Source organism: Sus scrofa, chromosome 5 (genome assembly GCF_054392235.1).
Source record: "Sus scrofa isolate SSC_HxYL_T2T_F1_AM1 chromosome 5, Sscrofa_HxYL_maternal_Yorkshire_Landrace_v2.0, whole genome shotgun sequence".
NCBI lineage: Eukaryota > Metazoa > Chordata > Mammalia > Artiodactyla > Suidae > Sus > Sus scrofa.
Window position 1 is genome coordinate 81,615,915 of NC_139387.1, and position 15,838 is coordinate 81,631,752.

Consider the following 15,838-nt stretch of genomic DNA (forward strand, 5'->3'; position numbering starts at 1 on the left):
CGGTGTGTTCCCCACAGTTTAGAATGTTCCTGTTACTTGGATTTGATCCTAGCTTCCCATAGCTAGGGCCACAGAAGAGCTTTCCCAGTTATGCTGGAATGCTAGTCCCAGTTTCTCAGACTGCAATTCTCTTCCATAAAGCATATCTAGAATCCTCCTGTCAAAATGAATTTCTCCTTTGTCTGTGTTACCAGAGCGTTGTTCAGATTTCCAGCTTTTGTCCCGGGCAGCCTGCCATCATCTACTTCCGTTTTCCTCCCCTCAGGCAGGAATGCCTATTTCCACGTCATCATCCGGGCACCAGTGTCAGGACACCAGTGGACCAAGTTTGTGCCTTTTTCTGAATGAAATACAAGTCTTGGGCACCTAGAGATCAGTTGATTAAAATGTCCTTCACGTTCCCATCATCTGTGGTCACTGTCTCAGGCATCCACCTTCTCTCAGCTCATTTCCATACTGCTCTGAGCTGCTTCTCCTCTGACTCATGTGCCCCTAGTTCCCAAACCTCAGCTCTAGTCCCCCGGGAAACTACTTTTCCATTCTTTTCTTTTTGTCTTTTTAGGGCTGCACCAATGGCATATGGAAGTTCCTAGGCGAGGGGTCAAATCAGAGCTGCAGCTGCCAGCCTGTACCACAGCCATAGCAATGCCAGATTCGAGCCACACTTTCATTTATACTGCAGCTTGCAGTAATGCCAGATCCTTAACCTACTGAGCAAGGCCAGGGATTGAACCCACATCCTCGTGAATACTAGTTGGGTTCTTAATCCACTGAGCCACAATGGGAACTCTCTACTTTTCTATTCTACACAAACGTCTCTATATGTCTTCTCATTTCACCTCCTCAAACTGCTCCATCCATCTTTCCTGGGGTCTCCTCTGTGCACACCTGTAGCCTTGCTTTTGTCATTTAAAATGAAGATAATCTACTCATGCCTCTGTTTCATCCATTACACTTTAAAACTTGAATGCAGCAAACTATTGCCTTTGGAGTGGATAAGCAATGAGATCCTGCTGTAGAGCACTGGGAACTATATCTAGTCACCTCTGATGGAGCATGATGGAGGATAATGTGAGAAAAAGAATATATGTGTGTGTGTGTGTGTGTGTGTGTGTGTGAGACTGGGTCACTTTGCTGTACAGTAGAAAATTGACAGAACACTGTAAAGCAGCTATAATGGCAAAAATAAAAATCATTCAAAAAAAAACCTTGAATGCAAAATCAAGGCCTTAATAAGTCAAAACAAAGTAGTCCCTCAATAACCATTTACTGATTTCAACAAAGGAAGCACCATACAACTATAGAATTGTTATATAGACGTATAGAATGCCCAAAGACACAGGTCTCCTCCTTTGCCTTCCCTACTGTAAATGGTGCTGCTTTTCCATCTCCCTCTGTGCTCCTTTCAGTTACTCATCAGTCAGTACAAACACGTTTCCTGTGGTCAGGGATGGGAAATAAAAGCATGAAAGAATGTTGATGCCCCACCATTAAAAGAAAGAGACTGGCGGTTGGGGAAGTGTGTGGAGGGGAATGGACAAGAAGGTGGGTATTTCACTGGGCAACAGAGTCCTAGTTAAACCCTTCTGGGACCGCGAGAAAGAGAGGGAGGGTGTGAAAGGAAAGGGGACTATGTGAGGAGACCAATAGGAAGAGGAAGAAGATGGGAGACCTTTGCAGTCTCTGTGGTATATGTGTTTGGATTCCACGGGCAGCCAGACTCAAGGGCACCCCAAATTGTAACGGCATGCACACTCGAAACTTTTGTCTCTTTTACTTAATACCAGGTACCTTGACACATTTTTGTACAGTCTTGCCATGGTCCATATGGGTCCCATGTGAACAGATCGCTCTTCTCTTCCGTGGGAATACTGAAGGAATAACGAACATCAGGGTTGTAGAGGTTCCCCACACACAAAACCTCAATAAAAATACAAAGGAGCATATAATTAATTCATAAAGGACAGATGCTTAAAAGCATCATTTTATGTTTAATAACAATGCAAAGCACTGAAGCATCGTAGTTTACAAATATGGTTTAAAATGTCCTCTCCTCCTAGCAACGACTGAGAACTTACCTGCAAAACAAGCTCTTCTTCCAGCCGATCAGTACTATTAATTCTTTCAATCGAGTTGTTTGAACCACTGTATTCAAAAATAGCTCCTTGGATGTTGATTTCTTTTTTGGACATACTCACAACAAAATTCCCATTCAAAAGAAAATTCCCTTGAGTGTCCGATAACGCTGCGAAAGGATATAACACTTGTGAAATAGAAAAAACAACCAACAGTACTGAGATGTTTTTAACGTTTACAATTCACCTCTTCTTGAAATTAGAGAGGGCAAATATCCTTTACTATGGAGGAAATAAAGTTTATTTTACTGTAAAGCAGTAGCCAACTTCTCAGGAGGGAAACTTCAGTAAATCCGCCAGAGCCACGAAAATAAATTCACCCTATAACTTTTCTTTCTGAGAAGATCATCTTCCATAAGGCATCCAGCTACAGGAGGGATGCACAGAAGTGGGAAAATTTTTCATCACCCCAAAGGAAAACCTGTATCCATTAACTGGTTATTCTTCTTACAAATGATTCTATAATACCCAGTTTAATTTGAGATGAGCTGTTCACTGTAGGTTCAGACTCCCAGTTACAAGCATTGATTACTTGAACCAATATTTCACATTTCATTAAGGTGAAGCAGGTATTTCTCACTATCAGCTCTATACCACCACCTATTCCAGCTTGGTGAATTACAGTCAAGTCAATATTAAGGTATTTATCAGACAGATAGAAAAGGAATGTAAAGCATTTCTTTTATCTCTGAGTATCAGTGAAACTCTTTAAGTCTAAAAGCAAATAACAGGAGTTCCCATCGTGACTCAGTGGTTAGTAAACCTGCCTAGGATCCATGAGGATGTGGGTTCGATCCCTGGCCTCGCTCAGTGGGTTGAGGATCTGGCGTTGCCTTGAACTATTGTGTAGGTCGCAGATGCAGCTCAGATCTGGCGTTGCTGTGGCTGTGGCATAGGCTGGCAGCTATAGCTCCGATTCGACCCTAGCCTGGGAACCTCCATATGCTGTGGGTACGACCCTAAAAAGGCAAAAGATAAAAATAAATAAATAAATAAGAAATAACAACTGAAATTATAGACTAGAAATAGCTAAAGGACATATACTATGACAATAATCATTAACATCTAAAAATGTGAAACCATGGTTTTCTTTCTGCCTTTCTGTAACACAAGAGCTTTATAAAAATTCTCTTTAAAGACTTTTGCTACATGATAAACACATTTAAGAAAATTCTTTAAAACGTTCAACCCCAAAGAGGTAAAGACCTCTTTATATTAAAGGTATAAACCTTTAATTTAGATAAAGATAGAGGAGTGTTTTATCCTAAATACACATTCAACTTTAACTGAATATAATCTTTGGTTACCTCAAACACCCTCATGGAACAAAAGTTATTTTCCATAATTTAGTTCAGTATTTTAAAATAGGATATACTACGCAGCTCAAGAAGAAAACACACATAGGAAGTGAGATGACTTAAGCTCTGGATGAACTGAAATGGCATGTTTGTCCAAGGGGCTCTTCTTGCCGTCGAAGAATTTACGAGCACAGACCTCCATGAAACTGCACACAAACCACACACTGGCTGCTGTTTATCTAAAAGTGTTTACCCAGGTAATTGTCATCTTCTGGTTTTCCAGAATAGCTGTGTTGAAGAATATCAATGTTTGTTGCTCCAGGGGGAATCTTTACAACAACATTATAACCTGCAATATAATTTTATATCTGTTAACTTTCAGAAAAAGCAGATGGCCTAGAGGCTAGTACTGCTGAATGAAAATGTTGAATGGCATCCTCAGACTTAATTTCATTTTATCTTTGAAAGATGATATAGTGCTTATTCTTTTTGAATCAATGTCTTATACAAATGACTAAGTATTAAGAAAAGGAGATTGCTCTCTAGAAGTAGACAGAGTTTGGGATTCTTAAAGTGCATTTTATAGTTTATCTTACTTTTAAAATTCTGCATATAGAATAAGAATGAAGCTAAGATATTAGCTGCTGAAATTTTAATACACATATTCACTTTAAAACTTGCCCAATAATTTTACATTTTATGCTACCTAATGGGCAGAAGATGCAGGATTCCAAATGCTAGTCACAAATCCATGAGATATGAAAACCATTGGTCACTGTTATATGTGTACACAGTCAGTGAATAGCAAAATAATGAAAGAGAAATATTTTTCTTAAGCTTTTAGGTTTCAGTGTAAGCAGTAACCCCTACAGCTACTCCCCAAATTTTACATTACACTATTTTTTTTAAAGTCTACTAACAAGTTTCCAAGAGAAAGTAAAAAATTTATTCAAGAAAATGAAAATTTCTGCTTTGAGACCAAATTCAACAACACTGACACTGCTCAAAAGATGAGAAAACATTATATTAAGTACACATTATTCAAGAAAGAATGATTTTCCTGCACTAAAACCTCTCGTGTTACATAGATTTCCCAAATACCCTCAGGTTTTAAATCAACAATTAATTTTGCTGTAGTGCTGTTATTCTAAGTTTTTCCTTTTCTTTATTAGGATTTTCCTCTTCTGTGCAATACATAAACAAAAGGAGTTGAAATTTTGCTCATTACCAACTTTGATAAATATGGAATGATCTTAAGAAGAGGAAGGTTTTAAAGAGCTTAATTTTGCAACCTTGATATGAGATTACCTTTCATGTTTTTAGAGCAGCCTTATGTATATCTCTTTAAGACATCACATTTAAACATAAGTGATAAACGGTCTGAGTCTGGATACAAGTCTGCATACACTACTTGCATGTTGGTTTTAGGTTATAAACCTACAAAAATAATTTTGACTCATGATTTTTTCACTACAAAATATTCCTACCACCTCCACTATTTATCTTTGCTATTTTTTTAAGAGCATTCCAAGGCCTTGCAAATGTGACAAGATGCAGTCCACCACCAGAGGGCAGTGATGTGACAAATGCTATTCAGACCTTGCACTTGAGTTTTTTAAAATTTTTATAAATATTTATAATTTCTTTTTTATGATTTTTATTTTTTACATTATAGTTGATTTACAGTGTTCTGTCAATTTTCTACTGCATAGCAAAGTGACCCAGTCACACATATATATACACATTCTTTTTCTCACATTATCCTCCATCATGCTCCATCCCAAGTGACTAGATACAGCACTTGATTTTAATATCTTTTTCCATTTGCAAATTGATTAATTCTTAGTATAATTTTGGCAGCTTAAATATATGGTCCCATTTGGTGCATATGGTTTTCTACAGAAGAAAAAATGCTTCTCAGTGAATACAGATCAGACTTTGATAAATGTGTGCCATTAGTTATGAAACATAACAACTAGAAAAATAATGTCAAATTATCTAGTAACTAAGATTCATAAGAATAATCAGAGTATTAAATCTATAACAGTTTTCATATGAATCAAAACACAAATTGTGTTTTAAATTATATTGCTTTAATGAAGCAATTCTTACTAACAAACAACTGTGTTCAAAAACATGTGAATACAATTTAAAGCCAAAAAATAAACATACATTTTTATTTTGCAAGAAAAGTTTTAAAGGGCTGATTTTATTACCATAAACAGAAAAAATGTATTCTCAGAAAATTTAATGGAAAATATCTGATATACTATATTCTTATAATAATTTTGAAGAAAAATGAAGCTGTTGCCAAAGATCAATTATATCTGGAATCCAAATATTTCCTGAAAAATCAAACGTAATGCTAATTCCAAATCAATATTTAAGTGAATGGTTTCATTCTTCACCGTCAATCAGCTTCAATATAACAACAATAGGAAACACAAGAGGGTAGGTCACACACAAAAAAGTGTGTGTTCAAATGATTTAAAATAATTGAAAGCAAATTTCCTGGAAAAATTATAAATGTGTACAATTCAGATTACAGGAACAGCAATAAAAACATTTCATTAACGGGGGGGGGGACTGTTTACACCTCATTGTCAAATTATACTAGATTTACTCTAATAAATGTCCCTAATGAATTTTTAAGAATCAGACTCATCTAGCACAGGTAAATTCATTAATTCAATGATGCATCTGGTAGAAGATATAATTAATCATTTTGAATCAAGTTACAAAATAGATAAAACCATAACGAGCCATTACTATTATTTCTACATTATATACTCCAGTATTAGATCCAAAGAGAAAACTAAAAGACATACGCAGCTTACCATAGTGAGCACTGTTGAAAACACCTGCCAGTGTTCTGCATGACGAGTTATCCCCACCACACACTCCACACTTGTCTCTCCTGGCCTTGGAGTTTAACACGTGATCACAGCCAGCTTGCTTCAAAACACAATAGTTACAATCAGTGTTACAAAGAGGACTGATGAAGATGACTGTACTTTACAGAGTTCTTTTCAAAAATATTCTTTCAGTTAATAGGAGATTCAAGACTACAGGATTTTTTTTCAGAATATCTACTCATCTTGTTGTACATCAGGATCTTCACATATGTTTACAAGTTGAAAAAAGAGGTGTTTTTAAAGGGTCATCCACACACTTCCTGCATCAAACTCACACGAACCAGGATTTAAAAAGACAGATCCCCAGATTTTCTGAATGAAAACCCTAGGAGGTAAATCCTAGGAATCCACATTGTCAGCAAATCACTGACAGTGATCCTACAGCCATCATTTGAAAATCACTCTTTAAAGACATGTCATTCAAAAGGGACAAAAAGTAACCCATTACAATAACTACAAAAAGATGTCTTTCATGATGGACTTTTCAAAAAAAGTTTATTGAGTTACAGTTGATTTAAATTTCTGCTTTACAACAAGAGTGATTCAGTTATACACATACACACATCCATTCTCTTTCATTTTCTTTCCCCACAAAGATAATCACAAAACATTGGGTGCTATACAGCAGGTCTCCACTGGCCAATCATTCCATATGCCTCAGTATGCATATGCCAATCCCAAGCCCCCAGGCCACCTACCCCTGCTCCCACCTATCCCCTTCGGTAACCATAAATTTTTGTTTCAAAGCCTGTGAGTCTGTTTTTAGTATGCAGATAAGTTCATTTGTATCCTGTTTTGAGATTCCACATATGAGTTCTATCATATGTTTGAATTTCATTGTCTAAGTTCACTTAGTATGATAATCTCTAGGTCCATCCATGCTGTTACAAGTGATTCACTTTTTAAACTCATGACCTTAAAATGCCTGGAAAGAAATGGAGTATATTTGAAAGAAATAATTTATTTATTTTTTTAGTTAACATCCAGCATGATAAACAGTATTGCAAAAAAGAATGAAAACACAAATAACAGTGAAAGGACACGGTTTGCTCCCAGTCTTTGAAAGAACAAGTGTAACTCCTCACCATGTAGATGGTGCCCTCTCCATTCGCTGCAGCAACTCCTTTAAATTGAGTGATCAGGAAAGTAAGAAAACTTCATTAGCCTCATGAATTTTTATTCACAAGGCACATATTTCCACATGAAAGTTTCATCCAGATATTTGCTGAAAGTAGTATGCATCTTTATGTACAGATACCTGTCATATTTGTTTATTGTAACTGACTTTCTTCTATTTAGAAAAACCAACTTTTTTCAGGCCACCAAGTACCCTTTTTCTAGTATTTAAGCTATTTCCAATGTGTAAATTATTATCAGTTTCTCTGAACATCTCATTAGCCCTTTGGAGGCAAGGCCTTTATCACCTAGGTAACCAGTAATAGATGCTGGGTTACAGGGAGAAGTAATTGGTCCTACAAGGTTCCACTTAATGAAAGGAATGAGTACACAAGATGACATCTGAACTCTTTAGGCAGCATTCACTAGCTTAGTTCTCAAACTCAGCATGCATTTTTAAGACGACCATCTGTAATTTGTGTGCCTTAATTCGGGGGCTCATCTGCTCTCACCTAGAATCCTGCTGAATGGCCCACCTATCTCCTAAGAAACCAGTACATCACGAAGATTCCAACAGGTGAATCGAATCACATTCTTGTTTAACTCCAAATACTCCTAGGGATTGCCAAGGAGTTCAGAAAAAATTTCACATAACAAGCATCAACTGGTAGCTACCTCCAACTCTGGTCCCTCACTTCTTCTCCTTTCTAAAACCCACTCATCTTGATAATTAGCTCAAGACTCATACCCTCCAAAAGCATTCCTCAAATCCTTTATCCATCTCCCCACAGAATAAGACACTCCTTCTACAGTGTCCTCATGCCACCTTGAAGGTGACCCCAGAGCACTGCATTCTAATTAAGTGTACCCATCTCTTCCACAAATCTGTGGCCATGAGTGAGGTAGGGGGTCTGCTCCATCTCTTCATCTTGGTGACTAGAACAGGATGTGACCTTTGGTGGATATTCAGTAAATAGTTGTCAAAGGTACATAAAAGTAAGAGAATGGGAAGAGAGAAGACATCACTGCTTCTAACATACAGGGAAAATATGTCAGCAAGGAAGGGCATGTTTGAATTAGCAAAAGGTCTTTCCAACCCTTGGGTGCTAATACATTCTAACTTGTTAGGAAGCCAATCCTGTCCCTCATCTTGATTTTTGAGAACCACTGGCAAAATAAAACCAGCAATGAGTGCTTTGTGAGTCACTCCCGGTGATGGAGGATGGCTCCTAACCATATTCACTAGAGACAGCACAGCAGCAGCAAAGGATGCCGCCCTGAAATTCACAAGCCTGTACTGAAGGCATGGAAGCAACACTTGGGTAGAGCTATAGAAGGAAAATAGTATTCTGACAGTCATGTTAAAGGTAATGCATGCACTTACCCGACACAGGCCTTGAACACAGATGTCATTCGTTTCGGTTCCACAAGGAGTACCATCAGCAACCCTGTCCTTCAACTGGTAGAAGCTAGTGGTTCCAGCGACCCGACAGTAGAGTTTACAACGATCTTTTATGGCAACTGTCAGAAAAAGTCAAATTTGGGGTGCAGAGTAACACAGCTGTTGTGTTTCTGTGTCTCAAAAATGTTGACATGAAAAAAATATTCTCAGTACTTACTCCCACTATACTTTGGAAGCCACCGCACATTCGGGGAAAGACCATTGATGTTCAGATGTTTACCATCAAAATCAGAGCACTGCTTCTCACGGAAGTCTTGCTTGCCTTTTGGACATGAATCAGTGTTACATGATCGAAATTTCATCCTGCGGCCCACACAGTACTTTCCTCCGTTTCTTGGCCTAGTCAAATTCATTACATTTTAAAGCACATCAGTATAATAGTATTCCTGCCATTTACTTCTACAACTGTTCCTTGCTCTTCCAGGATCTGGAAAAAATGCTGATGTCCCACTAACTCTTTTTTTTTTTTTTTTTCGGTTTTTAACAGGAGTATGTGACATGGTTGTTAAGCGATTCTCTGGTTAATGGACTATAGAAAATCTACTTTAAAGTGAATACTGTTGCTCGGAGGGCAAAAATGATATCTTACTCATGACTAGATTAACTAACAAGGAGCTAACTAATGATGGGAATTTGTTTTAACACTTCGAACAAGTGTTTGTTCGTTTTCTGGGGTGGGGGGAAACACACACAGAGTGCCAAAGATGAAAAGAAAGGAGAATCATATCATGTTAAATTTTAAAAGAAATATTTATGTTTGTCCTACTTATTGCTCAGTTTGGTATCAATCTCTAGCCACCCATCTCTATTTCAATTTATCCTGGAAAATGAAAATTCTTGCGACAGTGTTTTATTTTTTTGAATATACAAAGTTATAGCATGATTTACCTATTCTAAAATTCAAACTAAATAGAATTTTATTCAGAGTACGTCACATGTCTGAATTAAAATTCTTATTATCAATTTATATATCACATCGTAACAGAAACATTATTTGAAAATTTTTATGTAATCCCTAGATTATTTCAAATAGTTTAGTGAGCAGGACCCAGGCTTCAGTGCTCATTCAAGCTTAAAGAAGCATCTGTAACATGAAAAGAAGAGAAAGAAAATATGACATGATAAATTATACCAAATAGTTAAAAAACTGGTAGTGAAACAATGTATTTTATCCAGGAAGGCCAAAACAGAGTTGAAAGGGGCCAATATCTCTCAACAGAAACAGTAAAAGTAAAAATGCCATTATATGACTGTCATTATTTACAAGCATTTCTCAGATTCACACTAAATCAAAAAGAAAGAAAGGAAATGGCTGTCTTACTTCAAATTCTAAAGATTATTTTAATTTAGTTTTTTTTTTTTAAGGTCTGAATCTACCAGATATAAAGTAATATGGCTTAAAGTATTCCAGAAGTTTTCTGAATCTCAGAAACTTATAGACTGACCTCCAGTTTGAGAAGTGAATGAAACTGATGTTTACTTTCTGGTGCCTTGAGATAATCTTAATTTACAGTGACATAAAAAAGACGTACTCGGGGCGATTACAGAGCCTGGTTGTGCTTTTGATTCCACCTCCACATGTTCTTGAACAAGAACTGTAAGGTCCCCAGGGTCCCCATTCGCCATCTACAGGACGTGTTTCCATTTCTTTGTTTACACATAGCCCATGGTGGCAATGCTATAAAAATAACACAGAAAGAAATGATTCATGCATTATCTGATTAGAACATCGCAACAACAATAAGAGCACAAAGATCAGTAGAAAACATATATAACTTTAAGCAAAATGTTACCAATTCGGAAATGAGATTACCTCTGACACCACTTTATACTTCCGGAGTATCTACTGAATAACTGTAAAGAGATCAACAGAATGCAAAAAAGGAAGAGGAAATCTACTTTGCCTGTGAGATTTAGTCTCGATGGAGAGGGAAGACCTATACACATGGGGAAAGCTTAATGAAAAATATTAGTGGAAAAGAAGCAAACAAAAATTTGATTAATATAGTATACATCCTTGCTTCTATTTTTCATGCGAAGTTATCTATCACTCACCCATCATCACTCATCATCTATCACTCTTTCTAGCTAGTAGAAAGTAGCTAACTTTCTACTCTATCTAAAGTCTCAAAAATAACTTTTTTGCTCCTAGCTTTCATCAAGAAAATGGAAATTTACAGCTGAATCTGTCCACAATCTCCTATCACCCCTTCTACCCACCCAACAGCATCTGTGCCCAGTACTCAGCCTTCCTGCCAATGAGTATACATGAAAAATCCGAAGTCAGCCCTTCTACTGGGCACTAATCTCATCTCTTTTCACACCTCCAAACATCACTCCAGTAATTCTCCCATCTCTCCTCCATCATCACTGCTCCAGTCTCCACTACCTGCATGCTAATCAAAATGTGGCCCATGCACAGATCTGGTCTCTAACCTAGTCACTGTCAGTCTGGGAGAAGATGAGGACAGAAATTGAGAGTAAGTATTTAGAAAACCTTATGAAATTTTGATGGCCATCTTGTCTATGAAAGCTAATACTTTTTAAATTAGCTTATACTTGTTTTCTTTTTAACTGTAGTAAAATTCACATAAACTTTACTATCTTAACCATTTTTAAGTGTACATTGCGGTGGCATTAAGAATATTCACACTGTTGTGCAACCGTCAGCATCTATCCACAATACTCTTCATCTTCCCACACTGAACCTCTACCCACTCAACCATAACTCCCCGTTCTCTCCTCCCCTGAGCCCCTGGCAACCATCACTCTAATCTGTCTCTATGAATTTGATTGTTCCATATATCTTAATAGAAATCATATAGTACTTGTCTTTTTTATGACTGGCTTATTTCACTTAGCAGAAATCTCCTCAAGGTTAATCCCTGTTGTTAGCATGTGTCAGAAGTTCCTTCAAGACTAAATAATATTCCACTGCCATTATTGTGAATAATGCAACTATGAACTTGGGTGTGCAAATATCTCTTTGAGGCCCTGTTTTCAATTCTTTTGGTACCCAGAAGTGTCTGTGCTGGGTCATAAAATTCTATTTTTAATCTTTTTGAAGAATCACCATTTTGTTTTCCACAGGAAAAGTTGGCTAACACTTTGAATGTCTTTTTTTCATTTAATTGTTATCATTTTTTATAATAGTGTATTAATAAATGATCAGAAAATTGTATTTATTTATTTATTTATTTGGTCTTTTTGCCATTTCTTGGGCCGTACCATGGCATATGGAGGTTCCCAGGCTAGGGGTCGAATCAGAGCTATAGCCACTGGCCTACGCCAGAGCCACAGCAATGTGGGATCCGAGCCACGTCTGCAACCTACACCACAGCTCACGTCAATGCCAGATCCTTAACCCACTGAGCAAGGCCAGTGATTGAACCTGCAACCTCATGGTTCCCAGTCGGATTCGTTAACCACTGAGCCATGACAGGAACTCCTGATTGGAAATTTTTAAAAAAGAAGAGGTTCTTTATGAGTTTGATAAATACTCAACTCATTCTCTTTAACTTACATGTTCTTATTTCTCTTCCTTTAAAGACAACAAACTTTTCTTAGATCTCACTTCCTTCACCAGTTACTGTCCTGTTTTTCCTTGAAAGAGTTGCCTATGTTCATTGGCTAACCCCCTCTGCCTATTCTCTCTCATTGCCCCATCCCAGCCAGGGACTTTTCACACCCCACCCTTCGTGAACCTGCTCATGGTACATCACCAGTAGCCTCCAGGACACCATGACTGATGGATGGCCAGTTCTCAGCCATGGTCTTCCTTGACTCAGCAGTGTGTGAAACAGCTAATCCTTCTTCCTCTCTAATATGTTCTTTCTTGTTTTCCAGGGCTCTACACACTCTTGGCTTTCTTTTATCTTTGATGATTTCACTTGTGTAGTTTCTTTTACTGTTTTTTCTTTCTGACCTCTTAATGTCCCCAGGCTCAGACCTTGGTCCTTTATTCTTCTCTGTCAACAACTGCTCCTAGTCCAGATCTCTCTCCTGAACCCCAGGCTTTGTAGGCAGCTGCTTCTAAATCTTCATTTGAGTGTCTCATAACCACTTAAAATATAGCATACCCCAAACACAACTCTTGCCCTGCCCCCTCAAAATCTTTTGAGTTGATCTCAACTGATGAGGCAAAAACCTATCTCTTCCTCCTCTATCTCTTCTCATCATCCTATCTTTTCTTACTCTAACAGTCCATGTCTAATACATTAGCAAGGGCTCTAGTTCCTTCAAAAACACATACAAAGTTGACTGTTAATCCTCACGCTGGTTTGAGCCACCATCACTTCTCATCTCTATCAACAGCTCCCTGAGTAGATCTCCTCTGTTTCTACTCTAAGGCCCTACAATTTAGCCTCAACAGTTTTGCCAGAATGGTTGTGATCTTTTTTTTTTTTAATTTCCTCAATACATTATTTTTTTTTCTACTGTACAGCATGGTGACCCAGTTACACATACCTATATACATTATTTTTTTCTCATATTATCATCCTCCATCATAAGTGACCAGACATAGTTCTCAGTGCTACACAGCAGGATCTCATTGCTAATCCATTCTAAAGGCAATAGTCTGCATCTATTAACCCAAGCCCCCAATCCATCCTACTCCCTCCCACTCCCCCTTGGCAACCACAAGCCTATTCTCCAAGTCCAGGAGTTTCTTTTCTGTGGATCCTTTTTTAATATGACTTTAAAATTAAGTCAAATTAGGTGACTCCTCTGTTCACATCCTTCGATTATCTCACATGGAGCATTACAAGATTCTCACAATGGCCTGCAAGGCCCTACATCATATTCTTCCAGTAACTTCCCACATCTCTCTCTCTCTCTCTTTTCACTGCACTCCAGCTCAAATGTCTTCCTTGCTCCTCCCTGAGCAATCTAGAAACACTTGGGTTTAGGAGCTTAGCTGCTCCCTCTGCCTAGAACTAACTCTTCTGTGATGTCCTCATAGCCAGCTTCCTCAATTTCTTTAAAACAGCTCATTAGGCAACTTCCCATAAGATCTACCTTAACTGCCATATTTTATTTCATTTTATTACTATTACTTTTTTGTCTTTTGTCTTTTTAGAGCTGCACCCGTGGCACATGGAGGTTCCCAGGATAGGGTCCAATCAGAGCTGTTGACGCCAGCCTGACACCAGAGCCATAGCAACGCTAGGTCCGAGCCACGTCTGTGACCTACACCACAGCTCACAGCAACACCGGATCCTTAACCCACTGAGCGAGGCCAGGGATCAAACCCACAACCTCATGGTTCCTAGTCAGATTCGTTTCCGCTGCACCAAGATGGGAACTCCTGACCACCATATTTTAAATTGCAATCTGCCCTCTCCTGCTACCCAACTTCCAATCCTTCTTCTGCTCTATTTCTCTTGTTCATGGTACTTTTATATATATTGTGGGTAATACTGCAGTATCCCACTAGAATATAAGCTCCGAGGGTCGGAGGGCAGAGACTTTTTCTCTTTTGTTCACTGATGTATCCTGAGCACCTAGAATAGAATCTAACATCTTGCAGGTCCTTGATAAATTTTTGTTGAATGATTTAATCCCATCACCAAGTTTACTCGCAGGAAGAATCCTCTGTCCCTCCATCAAAACAAATCATTCAATAAGAGAAAGCCATATTAGAAGTAAATAAAAACAAAAATATCGGAGTAGACTATATTATTGTTCATGTAAACTGTGGGGGCACCTTCCAGACACATTAAATAATCCTTGCATGTTCCCTTCATGTTTATTTATTTCTGAGAGATCAGAACATGAAAAAGAATGTGATATTGTTTACCAAGCAGTAAAATTAACTCCTTGTCAGGTGGGTTCAGCATGTCTTCATGCAAATGGATCTGCTACTAAAAGCATTTAACACACAGTCTCACATGTAAGATAATCACAAAAAGAAGAAACTAAAGGAGAGTATTAAAGCAAAATTACAGGACTTTGATTAAATTTTTCTTAAATAAACATCCAGTCCATTTAATACTGAATATGGCTAATGGACAGGGGTTCACTATTTTCAATTAATTTTTTAAAGTGAATTTATATTATTATGATCCATGTGTTACCCCAAATGCCACCTCTGCTTTTAATCTACATGGGCTTTAAAGTAGGTCTCAATATTTCATCACATTGACCTTGAATTCCAGCACCCATGCTTTCCATACCATCTCACTGGGGGAATAGTTAAGTGGCTAATAAACAAATGAAAAGATGCTCAAAACTGATAATAATCAGGATAAGGCAAGTTAAAATCACAAAGAAATCCTATTTTGCACCCATGAGAATGGCTAAAGCTTTGTTAAGGCTAACAATAACAAAAATTGGCAAAGAATGCAAAGCAACTCAAACTTTCATGCATTGCTTGGTGAGTCTAAAATGGTTCACATATTTTGGGAAACTGTTTGGCACTTTCTTATGAAGTTAAACACACACCTACCCTATGATCCAGCAATTCTATTCTAAGTATTTACTCTAAGTATTTACTTAAGAGAAATGCAAACATATGTCCACAAGAAGACTTATCCAAGGTTGCTCCTGGAAGCTTTATTTATAAAACTGAAAAACTGGAAATGACCCAAATACCCATCAGCAGAAGAATGATAAACAAATTATGGGGAGTTCCCGTTGTGGCTCAGCAGGTTGCAAACCTAACTAGTATCCATGAGGATGTCAATCCCTGCCCTCACTCAGTGGGTCAAGGATCTGGCATTGCTGTGAGATGTGGTATAGGTCATAGACGCAGCTCAGATCCCACGCTGCTGTGGCTTTGATGTAGGCCAGCAGGTGCAGCTCTGATTCGACCCCTAGCCTGGAAACTTCCATATGCCACAGGTATGGCCCTAAAAAAAAAAAAAAAAAAAAAATTACAGTACAGTTGAATTACACTGCAACATAAAGGAA

General features: G+C 37.8%; 1 protein-coding gene across 14 annotated transcripts in view; it reads right to left on the bottom strand.

The window, feature by feature from the left end:
- Positions 1-15,838, bottom strand: part of ADAMTS20 (ADAM metallopeptidase with thrombospondin type 1 motif 20) — a 210,223-nt gene that overhangs the window by 91,893 nt on the left and 102,492 nt on the right. For 6 of the 14 annotated variants that reach the window (XR_014845094.1, XM_085024338.1, XM_085024337.1 and 3 more), the window contains 7 exon segments: positions 10,459-10,604; positions 9,084-9,265; positions 8,849-8,985; positions 6,271-6,388; positions 3,687-3,782; positions 2,079-2,245; positions 1,792-1,921 (listed from right to left, as the gene is read on the bottom strand). Coding sequence is in view for 13 of the 14 variants with exons in the window: in XM_085024338.1 (XP_084880464.1) it covers positions 1,792-1,921; positions 2,079-2,245; positions 3,687-3,782; positions 6,271-6,388; positions 8,849-8,985; positions 9,084-9,265; positions 10,459-10,604 (976 nt within the window). In the remaining variant the exon portion in view is untranslated. 14 annotated transcript variants of the gene reach the window in all.